General features: G+C 41.1%; 1 protein-coding gene across 4 annotated transcripts in view; it reads left to right on the forward strand.

The window, feature by feature from the left end:
• MAP4K4 (mitogen-activated protein kinase kinase kinase kinase 4) overlaps positions 1 to 22,703 on the forward strand; it is a 165,292-nt gene that overhangs the window by 112,267 nt on the left and 30,322 nt on the right. For all 4 annotated transcript variants that reach the window (XM_054272209.1, XM_054272211.1, XM_054272210.1 and 1 more), the window contains exons 8-16: positions 1,935 to 1,989; positions 4,358 to 4,436; positions 6,557 to 6,732; positions 7,397 to 7,469; positions 7,917 to 8,127; positions 15,468 to 15,629; positions 17,728 to 17,814; positions 18,473 to 18,691; positions 21,950 to 22,111. In XM_054272209.1, the coding sequence (XP_054128184.1) occupies positions 1,935 to 1,989; positions 4,358 to 4,436; positions 6,557 to 6,732; positions 7,397 to 7,469; positions 7,917 to 8,127; positions 15,468 to 15,629; positions 17,728 to 17,814; positions 18,473 to 18,691; positions 21,950 to 22,111 (1,224 nt within the window). The remainder of the gene's footprint in view (positions 1 to 1,934; positions 1,990 to 4,357; positions 4,437 to 6,556; positions 6,733 to 7,396; positions 7,470 to 7,916; positions 8,128 to 15,467; positions 15,630 to 17,727; positions 17,815 to 18,472; positions 18,692 to 21,949; positions 22,112 to 22,703) is intronic.

Genomic DNA, 22,703 nt, shown 5'->3' on the forward strand with positions numbered 1-22,703 from the left:
CCAGTTATTGTGGTAACCCAGAACAATACATTTTAGATGTTGCCTTAAATAGAACCACCGTCTGGGGAGCCTCTGAAGTACAGAAGGAACTCTTAAAACTACTTCTGATTTCAGGATACATATACATGATTTTTTGGATAGAAATTTATCCATCACAACATTTCTTAACAAAGATCATTCTTTACGTAACTTGCTGCAAACCAAGGATTTAATTACTGCAAAACCATAATTGGCTTGATGGTATTTGCACTACCCTTAAGAATATTAGGTATATGTACTTAAATATATCTAGTGAAAGCATACTGTATTCTTGAAAGTTCCTCTCAGCTGACTTTAATGAGAGCACAAGGAAAGAAGCCTTTCTTGGTTTTTAAGAAACCTTTATTTGGACTAATGTATTGTTCCATCTTTAAGCAAGGGCAACAAGGATATCAGAAAGCCAGAGATTAAGGCCTTACAATGAATTATAGAGCTGAATATCAATTATATCACTTTGCTGAGACTGATGGTGTTAGCTATCAATACATTTGTGTGTGTCTAAATCTTTGTAAAAAACCCAGATTATTTGACATTTTGACTAAGATTGATCAGATTGATCCTGTTTCTCTTGATTTAATTCCTTTTTGCATTCAGCATCTCATTGTACTAAAGCTAATGTTTTATATCTTTCCAGATAGAGTTGTTATTATTAGTAAGGAAGGTTCGCTATTAAATGATTTAATTAAGCAGAAAAACTCCCTGTGATATTTGTTAATGCAGTAGTGATGTGAAAAATAGCTCTTCTCTCCTCTGAAAACACCTGTTTATTGTTCCTGGTGGAGCCTGTAGGGTGGTTGTTCACAAAAAATTATTGTTTGAAAGGTTCTCTAAGATCATGGGGATGTGCACTTTAGCTTAGATGGCTGCATTTGACTGAGAGAGGAGTGCCTTGCTGGGTCTGAAAATCTGATCTTTATAAATGCTTCTTTGCTTGTAGTGCATGAAGAGCTTATTTGCTCATTAAAGTAATTTCTTAAAAAATCACAATTATGACCAGAAATGAAGACTGCTTTGCTCAAGAACATCTCTCCTTCACAGCAGTCTCCTCCAATACTTTGCCCATTAAGCTGTGTCACTCTCTGAAGTTGGTTCCTTGCCAGGACTCCTCCATCTCTTCCCTGTGTTTGATCTTCCTGGCTCTTGTTTGGTCTCTCCTGAGTCAGAGGTGCTGGCCAGAGGTGCTATCTTGAAAAGTTGCCACTGAAGGGCTCTTTTTCTGTAGTGTTTTAAGCAAAGCTGAGGTGTTAGGGGAGAAATGTTGGCTTTGGCTGTAAGTAATGCCTGTGGTAAAGACAGAGGTGTAAATTTTGGGAGTCTGTGGTAAAGACAGAGGTGTAAGTTTTGGGAACCTCTGCCTTTTCAGTGGTGTTAGTGACTAATTCACCTCTCCTTTCAGTGGGCCCGTATTTTCCTTTGGTTTTTGCTTGTTTATTTATGTACCTGAAGAACCCTTCCTTGTAGTTTTCAACAAGTCTGGCCATTTTAAATTTGAGCTGAGTTTTTGCTTTTATAACTGCATCTCTGCACATCCTGGGAATGCCCTTGTTCAGTTCTTTGTTGACAAGGGAATATTGAAAATTCTGTTGTTTTGTAGGCTTAGATTTCTGCCAAATGTATTTCCCATTGTCATAATGTGAATGTATTTTTATGTGCTCTTAGAAAGGTTTGTTTGCTCACTCAATAAGAATACATGCGTGCGTTTCTGCATATACATACGTATTATGTGAAAAGTAGGATTTTATGATGCAGTTACAAGATGAAAGAGGCTTATATTATTTAAATAGCCGTGGTGTTTGGTTTCAGCCTCACCTACAGGGCCTCTCTAAATAGTGCTCTGTTAGTGTGTGAATGGGTAAATCCACCTACTAACATATGGTGTGTCTGTTTTTCTGCAGAGTGACCTTTGGTCCTGCGGCATTACGGCCATAGAGATGGCAGAAGGAGCTCCCCGTAAGTGATCCCTGTGCTTCTCCAGCGGGCTCGTTTTAGGGCTGAAACATATACTTGGGTGATGCTGCTTGTAATCTAAGCCTAGTTTTGAGGTTTCTGAAAATATCCCCATGTTATTTCTGTTCTCTTTGGTTTTGCCTGCTCTATAAATATGAAATCCCATAAATAGCAATGCTTTTGATAAAGATAGGGTTGTGTTTAAACACTACAGTGCAGACTGCAGTAATTTAATTTCTATAGCAGGGATATTTGGAAGCTAATCGAGTGTCTGACTTCCTTCCTATTGGTAGTATATTGTGTTTTGGAGCTGTGTCCCACTTTGTCTATGGACTGGCCTGGAATACTGAAACCTCAGCTGGGGAGAGGGTCAGTGGGGCCTTGAGGAAACAGATCTTAATGAAAAAAGCATTTGTGGCAGCTATTTCTGTGTTGGCTCTCTGTCGGTCTGGATAATGCTAACATTGCTTCTCCTTTTGTTTCCACTCATCAGTGGGTGGTGTTAATCTTCCTTAGCAGTGACATGGCTTAAACTGTAAATCCTTCTTCAGGACAAAGCACTGAACTTAGATATTCTCAAGCAGGGATCATTATCAGTTAGTTTGGATTTGAGAGGAAAACCTGGAAACCAAAAATGCTCAACTTTTTAATAGGCTCTTTTCCTATCACATAGTTCTTTCAGAATATAAAAGCAAACAGCGGATGTGTGAGGAGAACAGAAACCTTTGAAAAGAAAAGAAGTTAGGCATGGTGTTAAGACTTTTAATGATAATTTTTATGAAAGTCCTTATTGATCTTGCAAGGATGCTTACCCTCACCCTCAGCTGGAGCTCTGTATTTAAAAAATAAGAACCTAAGGTACCTAAGAGCAAGTTAATTTTTTTGCACATAAAAATCTATGACCACAACACAACCCAGCTTGAAATGTCCTTGAAATAATCTTGTAGAAATAAAAAGTATTGATATTTCCCAGGTAAAAATTGGTCATTTTATTGTAGCTACTGCCTGATTTTCTTGTTGTTCTTACTGACTTTAATGCAAGATTTAAAAGTCAAATCACAATGGTCATGTGTTGATTCATGTTTTAGGAGGCCTGATAGTTTGGGGTTGTTTTCCTTTTCCTTCCTAATTGCACGTTTGCATGAATGTCCAAGTGAGAGCTGCTCCCAGGACACTTTAGCCAGCACTGTATTAAGTGAACTACCTCCTTTTTGCCATCCCTTTCTGTTCAATGCATTGGGCTGCCTGTATGGCTTTGTAAGCCTAGAATTGGACAATATTTTGTTCATTTCTAAACCAAACAGAGCTTGACCTTTCTTTGTGTAAAAGCACAAATGTAGCATTTAAGAAGTTAGCAAAGATCCTCTGTAAGTGCAGAACAGCTCTTGTCCTCTGGTACATGGACTCTACCTCCTCATCCTCCTGTGGCAGCTGAGCGTCCATCTCTATGGATTCTTTGGTGGTCTGCAGGGATCCATAGGCATCCAAGAGGCTTCTTTGCCAAGACTGATGCCCCTTATTTTTGAGCTAGAATTCTCTTCCCACTAGTCTGTTTCTCCTGAATATCAGTTGTGTGGTAAATGTCACCTCATCCTACAGTGATCACTCCGGCTGAGACTGAGGGTGTAAGAGATCAGACATAGGAAGATGGTTAGAACATTGCTCCTAGAGACCTTTCTTGGGCTGCCTCCCTCCCTGCTCCCTTGTTTCCCTGTGTTGGCTCTGCCATATTGCTTTACTATGGAACAGGAGGAAAAGCTGTCCCACGTTGATCCTGGACTCCCACTGAATGCCCACTGAAACAAACAGGACTTCTTTGGACAAAAGTTAGGAGTTTGCATTTCAGTTCTAAGACAGTCCTTTTGAGTGATAGAGACCCTCCCATGCTTCAAAACTGTCATGCCTTGAAGTACCAAAATATCCAGGTCTGGAGAGTAAAAATGAAGCAACCTCAATAATGGGAGAGAAGGGCTGGTAGAGGAAGGAAGGGCAGGTGAAGGAAGATTGTGTGGAACAGTAACTCTCATTGTTCCCTTCCACCATCATCATCTCCCAGTATTTTGTTGACCAGAAAGTAAGTCAGATGACTTGGGCTGGAGGAGGGCCATGCTCAGATGTTCCCATCTTGGTCAGTTCTGGAGGCTGATCCATGCTTTGACCTCTTTCTCTTTTTGGGCTGCCATTGGCACATTGAGCTATGGAATTGTTGTCATTTTGGGCTAATTCCATTTAGTTGTGTTGCTGTCTGCACCTGCTGCATGGATGTTTGGGATGGTGGGAGTGGTTGTGGAAGCTCAAGTCATGGCATTGACAGAGAGCAGCTAAACCAGTGTCTCCATGTCTCTGTTTGCTTTTGTTTTCTTCCCTTCAGCACTTTGTGACATGCACCCCATGAGGGCACTCTTTCTGATACCCAGGAACCCTCCCCCACGGTTAAAATCCAAGAAATGGTATGTATTAATTATATCTTGTCTTGTGTAGCATGAAGTTTTCTCATATCGCATAGTTTTGTTACCCCTTCCACAGAATTGTAAAGCAATTTAAGTTAGCAAAATCTCTGTTATCTTTTGTGCTTCTAAATCAAAGGATGAAATAAAATGCATGCATTATTTAGTTCTGTTTGTCCCAGAGAAATTCCATCTCAAATTGTGTGACAATAAATACCAAAGTTTTTGGTTTTTCTTTTTCAGTAGAGCAGCATCTGTATTAAGGTGACAAATGGATCCATGTTTTAAAATACAGACTCCTGTAGCACTCTTAATGTACAGTGTGTTTTCTCAGATATATCATAACACAGAAACAGAACAGTGCTATGGTGTTCTAGTTGCTAAATAGAAAGGAGCTATTAAAACTAATGAAGGCTTTTACTATAATTATTGTAAACGGTTGGAATTGAGTGCCTGCTTCTTGCCAGCTGAGAGGAATCCATTAGTATCAGAGGATTTCCTCCCAGTTACTGGTTACAACTGGCACATATGAAACAAAAATACTCTGTAGAAAGAGGTTTCTTATCGATAGAATGGGATCATGGGATGCTGTGATCCTGTCAAAATAATGAAGTGATTGGACTGCGTATTCAATATTAACATAGTATAAACATGTCTTACTTGCTGGGCTTGGTCTTTACCTGGATTGACTTATTTATGCACTTGTATACTGTCAAGGCATTGCTCTCTTACTTGCCTTCTGCATATATTAAGAGAATAGAGATGCATATGTGCCATTTGCATTAGCCATTCATTGACCTTTTTATGTGAAATAATGACATTCAAGATGTGAGGAATAAAAAATCTGAACATCCAAGTTATGTTGGATTCAGCCTTTTTTATTGCAGTAGGGAAGTGAAGTGATGGATGGAAATCATTGTTTTTCCTCTTAAGCATGTAGTGAGGATGTTTGCTCTCCAAGCACTGGAGCAGGTTGAGAGCACATACCTGTGAAAAAGCAGCTCTGCTCCAAGGCAGTGTTGCTGTAACTCAGCTGTTTTGATAGCTTGCTCAGGTGCAGGTTATGAAAAGAGAGGCCAAATGATGACAAAGTTTTACAATTGTCATAGAATGGCTTAGGTTGGGACCTTAGAGATCATCTAATTCCAAATCTTGCCATGGACAGGGCTGCCATCCACTAGTTCAGGTAGCTCAGAAACCCATCCAGCCTGGCATTGCATGCTTCCAGGGATCAGGGGGCATCCACAACTTCTCTGGGCAACTTGTTCAGTGCTTCATTGTGGTTTTGAGTATTTCCACTGTTGGATTTTGGCAGGTGGCTCGTTTGGTGACTTCTTTCTGCAGAGATCCCCCTTCAAGAGTTCAAATGAAGTGCAGATTTTGGAAGGGTGGTGCTGCAGGTTATCTAACTCCCATGCCCTGTCAGTTTATTCTGCGTGCAGGGGGGGGTTTAGTTTAGTTCATGCCCTTAAATTCTGTCAGAGACTCAAAGTGCCTGTGTTGAACAGACAAACACTCACCAACACCCACCTCTAGTTCTGTAAAAATTTTTTTGTGTGTGAGTCTTAAGGTAAAAGATAAAATTATCTTAAATTCTGGCAGATCTAACTCTGTGAGCCCAGGTGCATGTAGAAGCAGTGTGGTGCTGCTTGTGTCAAGAGAATGGCAGACATTCAGTTCTCCTGACTTTGGGAATGGCTGTCTGTAGCATGGATAAGTGGAGGTACACCAGAGCTGCCCTGCCTCCTCCAAGCAGGCTGGATTCTATCCAGCTCTGATCCAGAAGCATCTAGGCTGGGTTTACATGATTTACCTGACTCACAGATCCTGCCTTTCAGAGCAGTTATCCTTCTGAAAGAGGGCGAGTTACAGTGAGGCTGTGCCTGAGTGCTCCAAGAATGTTCATGTCACCCTGTGTCCCTCCAGCCCTGTGTCACCACATCCCAGTGCTCAGCTGGAACACACTCAGATCTGTTCAGGAGGTACACTTGCAGGCAGCACTTCTACTGTTCTCTGGGACATGATGCTCTTGCAGGAAATTAATTTGAGGAAGGACAGGAAAAATGTTTCATCTGAGTTTTACCTCTCATCTTTTGCTTTTTTTTCCCTTCCTGCTTTCTCAGGTCAAAAAAGTTTTTCAGCTTTATAGAAGGTTGTCTAGTGAAGAATTACATGCAGAGACCTTCTACAGAACAGCTGTTGAAACATCCCTTTATACGTGACCAGCCAAATGAAAGGCAAGTCCGAATCCAGCTTAAGGACCATATAGACAGGACCAGGAAGAAGAGAGGAGAGAAAGGTATGCAGCTTCTAAAAATCAGGTCTTTGCCACTTGTCAAAAATGCATGTTTTTGTCCTGCTTTGCATTCTAAATAACCATTTCAAGAGAAGCTCCTATAGCCCAAATCCTTAAAATGTTCTTTTTCAATTCATAGTTTGACTATCAGAAGGCTCCGTTTTGTTCTGTCCTTTACAGAGAGAGTATAAATTTCAAGTGCTGTATTTTCTGGTAGATTAAATTTGCTCACTTGCTGGCCACTCTTCCATACAAGCATTAAACAGTATTTAAGAGGATATTGGCATGTATGCCTTTCCCTTCTTTAGTCTGTGGTAGATTAATTTCCTGGAATGATGCCATAAATCACTCACAGGAAATAACCCATCACAAGAGCTGTGAAGCAAATGTTTTGGGCAGCCTTTTCTCCTTATTCAGGTGGTGCTGAAGTTCTCCAGGTGTCTTGTCTTACATGTAAAACCTGGTGTTGTTCAGGGAGTTTGCTGGAAGTCTTCTCCAAACCACTGTGCCACTGGGAAGATGAGCTTATGTATGTAGAATGAGTTCTAGGGTCTGTGATGGATCTTCTCACTGAAGGGGACAGGAGCTGGTTTACTGAGGTGCTGCTGCAATGCCCCACTGCCCTAAAATTAAAGTACTATCCAGGCCTTTATTTCTTTCCTGTTAGATGAGACGGAGTATGAATATAGTGGAAGTGAGGAAGAAGAGGAGGAAGTGCCTGAACAAGAAGGAGAGCCAAGGTAATAATTGCTTTTGGGATGGCTTTGGGCAGACCATGCTGAGTAAGTCTAAAGGTCTGTGATTATAAATCAGCATGCTAAATTTCTGTCTCTTATTAAGTGAATGCACAAACCACTCAAAGGGTTTGAATACCTATGCTGTGACTGTTAAAGGTTTGAAAGCTCCCCTTGCTATGACTTAGAGCAAACAAGCTTTGGATTTATGGCAAATATGATTGATCAGGGTCTCCACAGTGTTAGCATTCGTCCTTCCTTTGCTTGGCCTCATTTCACGCCTTCCACTGAGAGCGTGTATTTGACATACATCCAGTGTCTTTGCTCCAAAAGAAATGAGATTAAACTTTAACATCATGATATATTTTATTAATGTTCCCCTGCTTTGGCAAAAGTATTTAATGGTCCATCAGGCTTTATCATACAGAAGGCTTTAACTTCCTCTTGTTGCAGTTCCATTGTCAATGTGCCTGGAGAATCAACCCTCCGACGTGATTTCCTGAGACTGCAGCAGGAAAACAAGGAACGGTCCGAGGCCCTTCGGAGGCAGCAGCTGCTGCAGGAGCAGCAGCTCCGTGAGCAGGAGGAGTACAAGAGGCAGCTGCTGGCAGAGAGGCAGAAACGCATTGAGCAGCAGAAGGAGCAGAGGAGGCGGCTAGAAGAGGTAGAAACGGGAGACTGGAGTTTGGGGGGACAGAAGCCCCTCTCCCCCTCTTGTTTCCCATTCCTGCACCCATTTCAAAATAACTCCTTGTAGCCCCAGGTTATCTCAGGAAAGAAAACATCATGTGAAAATCCACCTCTAAATGTAGAGCTCAGCACTTAAATCCATGATTGGGTACTTGAATATAAGACGTCTTCCAAAGCATTTGAATGTCCAGCAGCTCCTGTGAAGACAACAGGAGCCAGAGCTGGGTTGTTTGAAGGCGTTTTTTGTGGAAGAGGCTCATTCTTGGTCTTTGTCTAGGCTTAGGTAGACAGAAGAGGAGACATAAATTATTCTCAGGTGGATTTTTCTCTCAAGAGTACTGTTTTGGGGGCCATAACATTTTTCAGATTTCCCTTTAAAGCTTTCTCAAACACGTGTTTGGCACTCATTCATGGAAGCCTGTTTTTTAATGTATTATTCTCTCATGAGCAGTAGCTTAGTGGCTAAAAACCACCTAGATCATAAAATAATAGAATGATTTGGATTGGAAGGGGCCTTTAAAGGTAGATCTATAAATAATTTTGTAAATCAGTGTTAAAATTATAATTCTGCAGGAATTACAAATATGTAAATCATACTTTTGTGATACAGTAAGTATGCAATTTCTATACAGTACTGGAAGATAAAAGAATGTATGTGGACAATATTGTTCTGTCATACTTTTCACCTCCTAAGATCTCATGTGCATTTATGTATATATGTAGATGGAATATGCAGCATGAGCTTCAGAAGTAGGAGGATTTCAAAACAGCTCTTCAGGCCAGAGCTGGGTATGACACAGAGTTGAAGTGAAACCAATGCTCTGGCTCTTCAGGAAGTGCAGGGTCAAATTCTAGTTGTCCTTAAATGACCTCTTGCTTGAGTCTGTTTCAACCTTTCACTTAGCAGTGATGGAAAAACTACACCCAGTCTGGTTTTCCAAATCCTGGTAACGTTTAATGAGGATGCAACCAGGACCAAATGTTGATTTGCATCCCGTGACCTGTTTGCATAACAAGTTATACAAAGTTCCAAATACCTTTCCAGGTCACATTATGCTCCTTATCCCTCTTTTCCAAAGTGCAAATGAGTTTAGTGCTGCTAGAAGGAGGGATTGGTAGCTAAGATTCAGCCACACATGAATCCATAAGGAGGAATGAGGAGAAGGCATATAAAGCCCATTTCTCTTCTGTTTCTTTCCCACCCTTCAGAGAATGCCAAGATAAACCTCATAGCACTTCTAACTGTTTTTAGACTCTTTGTGGGGGGAGTAAGTAGTAAAAAAAGATACTAGAAAAATATGAAAATAAAAGATAGTTGTTGTCAAAGGTGGGCAAAAGTTGAGCTACTGTTTAACTGCTCAAATTTTTCTTAGTATGGGAGTCAATGATTTATTTTAAATGCCCCTTTAATCTCTAAGGTTCTGCAGGCAGTATTTTTTTTTGTTGAGGAAGAGGATTACAATTAAATTATCTAGGTCATTTAACTGTAGTAATCAGTGCAACTCTTAAAATCTGGATTTTCTTTTTAAAATAAAGGGGCTGCTGCTGCCAGTAAAACAAAGCAATGCACCATTTTCTCTGTGTGGGTTGAACTTTTTGGGGATGTTACAGTTATAACAGAATGAGCAAGTAGAAAGAAAAGGCAGTTACCTGAAAGTTATGTTTAATAAGTCCTGCTTTTTAAAATCCAAAATAAAACTGACAGCTTCCACAACCACAAGACAGCATGTAATGTAGATTGTAATCCTGAATAAGGTTGCATGGTAAAACATGTAAAATTTGTAAGATCAAAGCTTTTTACCTTGTGTGGGTCTGTAACCTCTGCCTGGTTCCTTGGAGGCATAAATAGGAATGAGTTATAAAATAGGTGAGTTAAAAAAGTTTCCTTTTGCAGGTGGTGGTGTAGGCATATTGTTCATCAAGTGCATTAAAGAAAAGACTCACATTTAGCTTTCAAAAAAATCCCACTTAGTTAATTGGATCTTGTGTTGGAAAAATGTATGATCCCAAGTGGTTTTCAACAAAACAGCAGCCAAAACAAGCTCTTTCAGATGGGGGAAGGGTAGTAGACACAAATTTAGATAAACATCAGTGTTGTGACACAATTGAAGGCCAAAATATTGAAATGTTGTCACTTTGTCCTTAACTCACCCCCCCTGTTTTGATGAAGTCAGTAAACAATGAGGAGCTTGATAATGGGAGTCAAGATTAATGTCAGGCGTTGAAGCTCAGGGCGTTCATAAATGAGTTGATATTTTTACCAGACTTGCTGTCTCATAATTTTTGCTTGTGTAAAGTATATATGCATATACCTATTTAATATTCTTTGGTAGAATTTTATGCATTAGATAATCTTCCTGAACAAGTTGCATATACTTCCCCCCCCTCCCCACTTCCTAAATTAAAATTGAGGGCTTGTTCTTACAATGCTGGCACAGAGCCCAGACAGTTTTGACCGAGACTGTAACAGGAACGGTGTTTAGGACATCTGCCAAAAACTCTAATTCTCAGCAGTATTGGAGAAAAGATTACTTTTTAAAAGGCATATAGGTGACTTCTAAAAGTTGTTGTTGCAGGAACCTTGTAGTTTGTGTCTTGCTGAGGAGGTGAAAATGACATGTGGTCAAACTACAGAAAATTACATGAGGATCTTGCGACTGGGATTTTGTCACACCCCCAACCCTCGTTTAAAAGACACATAAAGACTGTCAACTATGTAGGTGTTTAGCTAGTTTAAACAAGAAATCTGACCTGCTCCTGGCTGTTTTAATGGGATTCTGTGATTCTATTCAGCAACGTGGAGACAACTGCTGAGTATGAGAAGGCATTTGGATTTGTACTTGCAAAACTGAGTCTGGCTCAGGAAGCTAAAAATTGGCTGTGCTGGAATCCCATTCTCTGTGGACCTCCACAGTTCAGGATAGCTGCATTAAATGATGGTGTCTCTGTCCCTGGCTATGAGAACCTAAGATGGATGTTTTTGAAGTGGTAGGTTATAGCTACACTGGCAAGTAGTACAGTCCTGTAGAAGCAGATTGTGGAGCACAATAATTAAAGTGCTGAGGACCTGAAGACTTCATGTGTTTAAAGACAGGAGGAATTCCTTTGGACTGGCTGAGGTCTAGACTCTGTGCCTGCTTGTGGTTGGAGTGCATCAGCCTTTTTAATTTCATCCAAAAGGTGTGGTTGGCACTCCAAGACATCTTCAGAATACGAAACAAAAGTGGATAAGTGGAGATGTTTGGATGATTCACTTCAAAAGAGCACTCCTGATCTGAACCAAGATGCTAATGTAGGTGTACCTGCAGGCAATTTTTGCCAGGGCTTTATTTCTTTTACAGAAGGGGAGCTTATTCTTATCTACTTAATTTGAATTGCTTGCATCTTGGATTGGTACTGAGTAAGAAGTTCTACTTCTGGTTTATCTCTAGTGTGGACAAAGCAAAAATCTCTTTATTAATCTTGCCGATTCTCTTTCTAAGCTGATACCAGGCTACCTAATTCTTTGTGAAAGAAATAATTAATATAGGTATCATCAGTCTTCTTTTGAATATGAGACATAGTAATAATATTTTAGGAATTTAAAATTAAAGGATCTGTATCTATCTTGAGCATTTCACTGTAGGAAGAAGGGCCTGAATTCATTGGTGTAGATGAACTGCCTGTGTAGTCGCATTGCCCCCTCCTGGTAAATTGTGCTCTACTGCATGGACTTCCAGTTTGGAGATGTCAGGTTCCATTATGAGATCATTATTATTGCACCCTAAAACCAGATAAGGAGCATGGATATTGACACTGTATTTTCTTTGTGGGTTTTAAAAATGTTGTTTGCATAGTAAATGCCCATTTTGTGAAATGCAGTAATTTGAGGCAGTATGGGCTCTGCCAAAATTCTGTTTTGGCATGTCTGACATTTCTTTGAAGAGTTCTTGCCTTACTTTCTGGGTAACAGTTTGCTCCTTGGAAATAAGCTTTTCATAAGGTGCCATGTGCAAGAAAGTTGGTAATACTGTACCAACTTTAGAAGATCTGAATACGCATCCCTAAGTTCGGGAATCTTGATCTATACCTGCTGTTTCTTGGACAGCAGTATTTTTTTTTTTTTTTTTTGTAGTGCATGACCAAAAATTACAGTATCTGACAATTACACAAACTAAATTTAGAAGGCAAATTTTTATATGTAGAAATATGACATTGATTTTAATGAATGGTTTTCCCTGTCCCATTCCTGTCCTGTGGGCAGGCCTAAGGCACACAGTGATCAGGTTAGGTGTCCTCATGGAAGAGTTGCTAGAGCCAGTCAGGAAGGCAACCATGTGCCAGCAGATGGATGCAAGAAAGTCAGTATAGGGCTGGCTCTGAAGCCAGGTTGGGTCAACTCAACTTGCTACAAACCACTTTTGTCATTGCTTTGACAAGATGTGCACCAGGACCCAAGAGATGGTTGTCACTGTAGGTTTCCTCTCCGTGGGCGTGTTAAAAGTAAATTCCACTTCACTTATGACCACTGGTTTGATGCTGAGGTTTCAAAGGCCACATGCAAAGGAAGTGAAACCTTTATTATATGTTTAGGGCTGGGAATAAGAGGATCATGCAGTGTGTTTGTGCAGGCTCCTGCAGTGCTGGGTACCTCCCTTCCCACTCACCTGGCAGGAGGCTGAGACAGTGTCTGATGGGAAGGTGGAAGTGATGGTGAGAATCCTGATTTCCCTGCCTACTTTGGCACATAGACAGTAGCACATTTGTGAGATTTGTCTTAAATCCATTTTCCCTGTCTATTCCTTTGCTGGGTAATAAATATCTGCTGATGTGCTGAGTTAGATATCTGGATCAAGGTTTCATTAAAAATCTCGTATTTTGACAATTGACTTTGTTTATTTTGTGCTGCCATGGGAAACTGGCTCTCTTAATCAGTTTGTAGCTGTTTTTTCCTCATATTAAGTTCAGTTATTTATAATTATTGCTGAATACTTCTGAATTAATTCAAGAAGCGATGAATTTGCCAGTCTTCCTTGTGGTGAGAATGATGCCATCCTGAGATCTGCAATATCCACTTAACAATGTCAACACAATATTGTTTGAGTTGATAAATGTGCATATTATATTAACCAGTCAGCAGTGTGCTGTCTCTTGCATCCTCAAGGCAGCAGAATTATAGCACTTCACGTCTTAGTTTTTCTTAAACAAAAGCCTGTCAGACTTGATTAGCCAAGAAGGACCTGAATATATTGACTTAAATGTAGCAATTGCTTGACACTGAGGCATATATTCAGAAATAAAAGTGCCTACTTAATCCTTTTACAGTGCTTAAAAAATGAAGGAGGGGAAGCAGTGAAACCTATGAAATGCACCGCGTGCTGTAGCTGCCTTGCAGTGCTTTTGCTATTTTTATATCTACATTCATTGAGGAGAGTTGGCTTAAGCACGAGTGAAAAGGCTGGTAAATGGATTTAGTTAGAAGAGATGCAAGAGCAAGGAAGCTGTGTTTCTGAGAAGATACAGAAAGAAAGTGTGAGGGATAAAAGAGTTTGTCTTGTGGCACAGGAAGGTGGTAGTGAACCCAGCGTGATGCTGTGGGCCAGGGAAGAGGGCATGATAGTTACAGCGTGGGTGTGTTTCAACAGTGGTCTCCAGGAAAGGCACATCTTCCCCCAAACTGTAGTTAATGAAAGAGAATTGGAAAGCAGCCTGTATTATTTAAGTGCTACTAATTGGTGGAATCACAGAATGGTTTGTGTAGGAAGGACCTTTAAAAACCATCCTGCTCTAACTTCCTGGCCATGGGCAGGGGACATCTTTCAGTGCTCGAAGCCCCATCCAGCCTAGCCTTGAACACTGCCAGGGATGGGACATCCACAATTTCTCTTGGCAGAAAAGCTCAGAAAACCCAAGAGCCATCTTTTTCCTCCCCCCTAGTATTTCTTCTCCACTGTCATGTCAGAACAGATTCCAGAAGATGGAAAGGCTGTTGATATTTCAGTTCCTTCATAGTAATGCAGGAAAATGTTCCAAGCAGAGAAAGCTCATCCCACGAAGTAACACAGCAAGTGTAGATCAGCCTTTGCTTTTTCAGTTGAGCACAACTATGAAACTCACACCAGTAACTGGATCTGTGAACCCAAAGTAAAGCTTAGTGTGAGTGCTCTTTCTTGCTGGACTATTTGAAGTATCTTAACCTAGGCGAATCTGTGGCAGCTTTGCTCCAACAGAAATTTGGGATAGTATTAACCTTAACATAAACGTGATAAGGAATAACCAATGTACGTTTTCATTTTTGTTCTTGGGATTAAATTTGTGTGTGCTATTTTTTGGTTTAAATTTCTTCCATATTTTTTTAGTATGTTGTAGAAACCTATAAAGAAAGTAAATGTAGTGATATTCCCAGTTGATGGTTGAACAGGAGACAGCTGGGTCTTTTGACACTTAGGCAGTTGTGGGAGGCTGCCTGGGATTTCGAGGTAGGTGGAGTAACTGGATGCTTATGCTGGAGTGCAGGAAGAATTGGTCACGACTACATGGGCATCTAAAATGTCTTCTCTGAAGTCATATATGGTGCTCCATAGACATAAATGAGTCAGTTCATGCTTTCTAGAGCTGTTTTCCAGGTTCTTTTCAGACTTGAGCAGACCTAATCAGCACCTGTTTGTATTTGGGTCATGTGTGGAAGCTTATCTGTGTAAGTGTAAATCTTACTTAGCTGCTTTTCCTCTTTTACATAAAGGTGCATTTGATGTTTTGGGAGGAGCTGAGGTGCTGTTGGCCAGCCTTCCTTCTCTCTTAGGCAAAGTTTTGGGCAGTGCCTTAAATTAAGCTTGATTGTTGGGCCAACACTACAAAATTCTTAGCAGACCAACTGTTTTAAGAGACAAGCTACTTAGGGAAAGTTCAGATAGTTGGCATTTGAGTTAGCTGGTTTAGTAGGGCTGATCACTCCCTTTTGGCAACAAGTAGGCTGTTGATGTCAAGTTGTCATCTCTTGAGTTCAACAGTTGTCTGAGGATTGGGGTTTGTGTTAGCCTTTTTTGAAGAGAGGAGTGAGTTTCCACACCTTGATTGTCAGCAAGAATATGGTACATGACATTTTGTGTGTGCATGAAGAAACCAGAGAGTCTAAGTGAGGCTGCTTCTAGGGATAGATGTGTGCTGGGTATGAATTTGGTTTCCTGGTGGAGCACTTGCATAAACTGTTTTGTCACTCAGTTGCAGAGCTTGCTAGTCCTGGTAAATCCCGCTCTTCACCCTAGAAAACAACCCCACCTCTTTCTTTGATAACAACAAAAGTAAAACTCTGTGGTTTCTTTTCCCTTTTTGTAGCAACAAAGAAGAGAAAGGGAAGCTCGAAGGCAACAAGAGCGTGAGCAAAGGCGGAGAGAACAGGAGGAAAAAAGACGTCTGGAAGAAATGGAGAGGAGGCGTAAGGAGGAGGAAGAGAGAAGAAGAGCAGAGGAGGAAAAGAGGAGGGTAGAAAGGGAGCAGGTGAGTCCATGATACAGATATATGTGCAATATGTTTGTTTCTTCTAAATTCTAATTTAATTTTTAAAAAAGTAGTAAGCCTAAATCAGCTTAGAGGCAATGTAACACTAACTCTTTCATCTTTGTTGTTTTTTACAGCAAGTGCACTAACATAGGATTGTAGGGCTTTATGGAAAATTCTGGCAGCCTCAATATTCTCTCAAAAAAAGAAGTCTTGTTGCAGTACTCATTCTAAATTCAGTTCATGCCCCTGGGCTGGACTAAAATCACCAGAATTGGCAAAATCATGACTGGGGCTGAAAACTGTTTCTAGGCTTGTCTTGATGGATCAGTGGTTCTTGCAGGACATGCCCCTGATCAGAAGGCCTCCCAAGAGAAGGGTAGCTCTGTTGCGTGTCAACTTCTGGCACACAGAATTGGTCACTGGCATGAACTTTGTGTACTCTGAATTTGAGATGGAATCTTTGAGCTGCACAGGATTTTCCATCCTAAAACTTTAATATGCAATTTCCCTCTCTTATTCTGTTTAAAATCAGTAACGTATGCCCATTCAGGCAACAAGTATATCTTAAGTTATGCCAGTGTGCCCTTAATACATTGAAAGTACAACTGAGAAACTTGTTAAACTGTGAAATTCAGCTGCTATATTTATGCATGAAATCTGCATGTTTTAAAATCCTTTAATAACTTCAATCAGGGTGATAATCAGAGCAATACTTACTGTGCATGTACTGCAAAATGCTGATTGCAAATAAAGGGCCAAAATTTCTGTCTTAGAGGCTGATTGACTATAAATTTCCCATTAACTTCAGGAATGCTGGGTTTGGCCTGACGTACCTTAATTTTTTCTTACATAAATTCACTGTATCGAGATCATTGATGATTGTGTTACTGGGAAATTTTATTGTGTTTGTGTATGTTTCAAAGATTCTTGAGTCAAAAGGAGAGAAGACTAACCAATGGGAATAAATATATGGAAAATCTCTAATTACAGCATAGCAATTTGCTTTTGGGCAGACACCGGGTATTCCCCCAGCTGCTTTTTAAACTGTTGAAATGCTAATTACGCACAGTGCCAGTAATGACAAATGGTTAATTGATGTGGCCAAGCTGAACCACTCTGAATTTTTATTCTTTTTTTTAGAAGAAAAGACACATTCCCTCTTAAAATTTTTGTTAACTCAAACTGTGGCTCAGCCAATGTGCGTAACAGCAGTATGGTGTATCTCATCAGTCTGTCACAAGACTTTCTATAACTCCCATCACTGTATCACTGATCCATTAATTTCTTTATGCATACACTGTAAATGTGTGCGTGTGCTTGTGTGTGTGCGCATGCACATGTTACATACTTCCATTAATTGCATGATAGGATGTTACCAGCTTGGGTTTGGTGCTTCAGAGTTTGAGTTCTTCTAGGGGGTAGGTGAAGCGAGGGTAAATGTCTTGACCTGTGGAGGCTGCAGGTGAAGAGGTGGCTAGATGGCAAGAGCAAGCGAGTTTGGTCTAATTTCTGTTTCCTGGTGGATGTTTGTTTGTGTCATAACCATCGCATAATTCAGCAAGGCTGGCAGTGTTTGCTCAGGAGAGGCTTCTGGTGAGGGCGGCAGGGGAGACTCGGCAGGGCAGGTCCCAACTGCACTTGGCAGAGCCCGTTTGGGGGAGCTTGCTCCAGCTCTGCCTACACTATGCCTGGCTCTAGCTGTTGCTAACAGTTCATCGCACCAGTGCAACACACTAATGTTTAATACAACTTGCATGTGACTTTGTATTGGCTGTGTTGAGTCAGACTTGCTGTGTTTTAACTTACCAAAACCTTCAAGTGCATTTTGCTGCTTCTTGAAACCACTTCCAAAATACATAAATGAGCACTGGCCTGTGCCGGCAACATTTGCAGGAGTGCACATTTCAGAACAGGAGGGGCCAAAATGTAATGCTCAGGAGGCAGAGCTTCCTAAATTGTTCTGCAGGCACTAATCCATCCTGAAGTGAGTTTCTCATAAAGCTGAACTGGGGAAGTAGCGTGTGGTGTTCCACCCAGGGGGTTCTGATGCATTCCTTTTGAATAAATTTATTGCTGGGTAATTTCTATGTGACAGGAGTATATCAGGCGACAGCTAGAAGAGGAGCAGCGGCACTTGGAAATTCTACAGCAGCAGCTGCTCCAGGAGCAGGCCATGTTACTGGTAAAGCACTGTATCTGTTTTGTTCAGTAGCTATAGGATCCATTTATCCAGCCAGTCCTAGGCTTCCCTCAGTCGGGCACAGCTGCACTGACAGTATGACAACAAAGGAGCTTGATTAAAAGGCCATTTATGCTAGTGTTGTGGGCTGACAGGCACATATGAGAAGTGCTGTATGGTCACACTGCTTTCTGGGCAATAAGAGGAGGCTTTATGTTAAAGTGGAACGGTTCTGGTGTGGTGGTCGAGTTTCTGAACAGACCTTGGCATTCAGTGAAGAACTAGAGTGCTTGTGTTGCAGATCAAAAGCACACATGATATGTAAATCCACCCCAGGATACAATGGCCTAGTGTTGGTCTAAATCATTGTTTTATGAACTTAACACTGGATTTAGTATAAACAACTCTTTTTTTCCCTTTAATAAAAATCAGTTTTGTCATAACTCTCCAATCATGTCAAGCTTAGCAGTACACTCATGACTTTCCCAACATAAGACACAAGTCATATGGGTCTAACTTAGCTCTTGGTTACACGCTAACAATAAAACAAAGAAACAAACAAAACAGCAACCAGAAAGGTGCATTTTTAATGGGATTGGTAGGGACACATCCACCTTACAGTCAGTGTCATGTCTTGAATTCCTGCCCCGTTCTCTCAAAGGAATACAGATGGCGAGAGATGGAGGAGCACCGGCAGGCAGAGCGACTCCAGCGGCAGCTGCAGCAGGAGCAAGCCTACCTCCTGTCGCTGCAGCACGACCACAGGCGGCAGCAGCAGCAGCAGCAGCAACAGCAGCAGCAGCAGCAAGAAAGAAATAAACAAAGCTATCATACCCCTGAGCCTAAATCCCACTATGAGCCTGCTGAAAGAGCACGTGAGGTAAGTCCTGCTAGTGAACAGGAGTCTGCTAACTGCTTCTCTGCCTGCTGCCATCAGCATGACTGCAGTTCTGGTACACCAAAGCACCACTCATAAGGAACAGGATATTTTAACTGTTGGTTACTGGTTTTCAAGCCCTAGGGCAACTTCTGAGTGCTTCTGCTGCAATCACTGGAGTTCAGGCTTTTTGAGGTGTAAAAGTTGGAAAGAAGGTCTGGAAGGCTGCAGACTGAGGGACCTGGTTTTGGAAGTATCATGTCAGGAAGTTGTATCTTTGCTTCATCAGACATGTTTTCTTAGGAACTGTTGGTCCAGTGGTCTGTGTCTCTGGCAAGTACTGGTGATTTGAAATTGAGAGGCAGTTGCAAAGCACAAACCTATGATGGATGTTAACACTCAGCACATGTGTACACATTTGGTGTTTTAACTTACACTTTTCAAAATTTCCTTCTCACGAACACAAACCTGAATTTCATTAGTTTCATTTCTGAAATGTTAAGTATTCTTTTCTGAGATCACTAGGACTCTTTTGAAACTCTATGGTGCTGCCTTCTTCAACTTCAGGCACTTACAAGTTGATCTGAAGTGCTGTGCCTTTCAGTGAGTCTTCACTGGTCCATGAGTAACATTGGTAAGCAAGTGAACACCTCTTTGATGTATATTTGGCTTTCTTTCAGTGATCTTATTCTTGTGTTTCCCTTGAGCACCATACTGCCCACAAACCACCAGAATGGGCAATGTTAGTCCAAGCTCTTAATGGCATTCATCACCTGCATGTGGGAACTAGAAGAAGTTCTTGGAAGAAGAACAGAAAATATATTTAGGCCTACTAAACATGATAAAATAGCTCTTGGTTCAGCTTCATCCAGCAGTGCCTCTTACTCTTTGAAGTCCTATTGTTTGGGCTTGGTGGACGCAAACTCATTTTATTCTAGTTGCTGTTGTCCAGGTTCTTAATAAACTCTGTTTGTCCTATCTCATCCATTCTGTTTGATGGTTGAAGTATCTGATGTGTCTTTCTTACTTGGAAGAAGTTCAGACTTGTCTGGTATGTGATGGTGCAGACATGGAACCTGCCCTCTTGTCCTTGTTGCATGCTCTTGGCCCACCTCAGTGAAAGCATAGCCAGTCTAGCACTTCTGTCCAGCCTGAATGCTGGCTGGGATTTAGAGGCATGCAGAACTGTATCTGCTTCATTTTCCTTTCAGAGCTGAAAAGGAGAGAAAAAGATTTAAGTGTTCCATCCTTTAGGAGAACCACTGACTCAGTTGTTTTTCCTGTAGTAGTCTTTCTTTTGTGATTGCTCTAGCCCAAAAGAGTAAAGATAGAAAAATTGATTGGTAGTCAGATCTTCCCAGAGATCATTGTGTAATAGTCTTTTAAAAAATGTGATAGAAGTATAGCCATAAGGTCTTGATACCCGGCAGTGGGAATGGCACAATTTAATCCTAGCAGCAGGCATTAACTCTGACATCATTCTTTACATAAAACAGTGAATTGGAATGAGTGTTCTGTGCGTCATACTTTCAGCCATACTGCTCTCCAGAAAAAGTGTCCACCTACAGAGATGCTGATATTGGGATGGTAAGGTGAAGTGGACTGACCTTCCTGCCTGGCAAAGTTTATTGGTGATTAGTTTTCTTTCCTCATTGCAGATGCAGTGAGGATATAAGGAAAAGGAATTCTAAGCAAGATTGGCTTTGGGAAACAGCAGGAAGATTAGAACTTAATATCACTTCCAGGTACAGACAGTCAGATGACTGGAATAGGACCTGTTTCTGTCCAGGAATGCATTCTATCTCCTTGCCACTTGTCTGGTTTTGAGGACATGTCGCTCGTGCAGTTTATGTGCTTTGTAGAAGAAATTTCCTATAATCTACAGCTAGAGATGTGAAAACCTGTTGCTTCAGACAGAAAGACTTGAGGCTTTTCCTTATTCTATTCATAACAAGGAGTCTGGCCTGTTTTTTAGACTTTAAAGAATGCCTCTATGAAGTTGAACACGGTGGTGAAAATGATTGCATGGTGAAGATGCTTGCCTCCATTATTGTTGCACTCTTCCCAAGACATGGTGTGTTTTGTGTAGATCTTAACAGAAGCTTGTCTGCTTGTCCCTATAGGGAACCTGGTAGTATCCTCAAATTTTGGAATGGAGAAGCAGGTTGGGTTTGTAGAGGAGCCCACCTGAGGCGAGGAGTCTGGAAACTTGCCTGTCTTCTGGAGGCCAGTCTCTCCAGACCATCACTCCTAGGGTGCATTAGGAAATCATCCCAGTACTGGTTTTGTGCTCTGGGCACAAGGGCTAAAGCAAATTAAATCATCCCAAGCTTCCAGTTTGATCTTTGGTGCTTTGATAAAATACTGTGAGTTTAGCATTCCTCAGAGGTAGCTCACCTGGCACATGCTGCTTTGGTTCTAGCAACAGACTTTCTTAGGAAATGAGAGGCTGTTTCCTTTCTTCCTGTAGCCTCCCTCCGTCTCTTGTCCTTCATACCTCTCACTTTGTTGTCAGTGTTGTGGCCTTGATAGAGGTGACATTTCTGCATGGGGACCTTGCTTCATGGTCTGCTGAGGACTGAGCACATTCTGATTTAGTCTTCCCCTCAGCAAGCTCTTGAAGTTAACATAAGATCAATTCTACACCTTCCTGAGAACAGGAAACAAACTGATGACACTGTCCTCTACACCCTTTGAGTTTGTGCTGAGAGTATTTGATAAGAGAGATAAGATCTACACTTTTGAGCCTGAAGCCGAAGAGACTCCACTGTTACCTGGTAGAGAAACATCTCCTGTCTCTTCCTCTGTTGCTGAAGAGAGAAGCACAGGAAAGCAGATAATCCAAAATCATTGCTTGCATAAGGTGGGCAGCTCAAGTAAGGGATAGCAGTGGGAAATACTTTTATATTGTAAAGTTATTTCTGTTTAGGTATATCTTTTTTATTATCTGTGAGGAAAGTACTGATGGAAAATTAGTCTAGGCAGAAAGAAGGCCCATAATGGTCTTTCATCATATCTCACATCTTGCTACCTCCTGTGTCTCCTCTCTCCCTAGTATGGATTATCCATATTGGCCTACTTGGAACTTTGGTGGAGTTCACTCAGTGTACTTGCTGGCAAAAGTAGTAGGGAAAAAAATCCTGCCAAACCCCAAATGTATTTGCTTTCTTTGTAGTAAAGAAAAGGTGGTACTCCCCTTTGTATTTCTACTGTAATTGGTTTTACTGACTCAAGGCTTAACCTCCATTTATTTTGGCTTAGGTGGAGGAGAGATTTAGAAAAACTAATCAGGGCTCCCCTGAAGCACAGTCTAAACAGATGGGCAAAGTGTTGGAGCCACCAGTGCCTTCAAGATCAGAGTCCTTTTCCAATGGAAACTCAGAACCTGCTCAGCCTGCCCTGCAGAGGCCAATGGAGCCCCAGGTAAGTGCCCAGGAAAATCTTGGTGAGCCTGCAGGGAATGCAGAAGTCCTAACGTGTTTCCTTCAGATTTGCAGATCTTTGCACTTAAAAAGCCTTTTGTAAAGGGTAGTACTATTACACAAAACAGCTTATTGTGTAGATTTGCTCTTTGTCTATTTTTGGTTATTTTATTGATAAACTGATGGATTTGTGGGTTTGGTGTATTTTTTTGGTTTGGGTTTTTTCATGTTAGAGCTAGACTAGAACTGTTGTTCCCCTATTATTATCTGTGCAGCAGTGACACAGTGGGTTAAATGCTGGTGGCAGTTGCAGAGCATTTTGCAATTCAGAATTTGCTCTGTGCAAGGCTTTTACTACTAAAAAGGATGCTCAGGAAAAAAGTGCATTTGCCTGGTTTTTAAAATTCTTGCAGAAAAAAGCTAACTAAACAAGTGGGTTTTAGCAGTGTGAGCACTGTTTCAAAGAGTTTGCAAAACATGTCTAAGAAAAGCAAGTTTGTTGTCAGTAGGCCTGCAGTTGCTAAATAAATCTCTGTACCACCCCTGGAAAATCAAGAAGAGGTTGAAACCATTAAGCTGCATGGTAGCCATTG

Source organism: Melozone crissalis, unplaced genomic scaffold (assembly GCF_028551555.1).
Source record: "Melozone crissalis strain CALT ecotype California unplaced genomic scaffold, PUWL_Pcris_2 ptg000013l_1, whole genome shotgun sequence".
Taxonomy (NCBI): domain Eukaryota; kingdom Metazoa; phylum Chordata; class Aves; order Passeriformes; family Passerellidae; genus Melozone; species Melozone crissalis.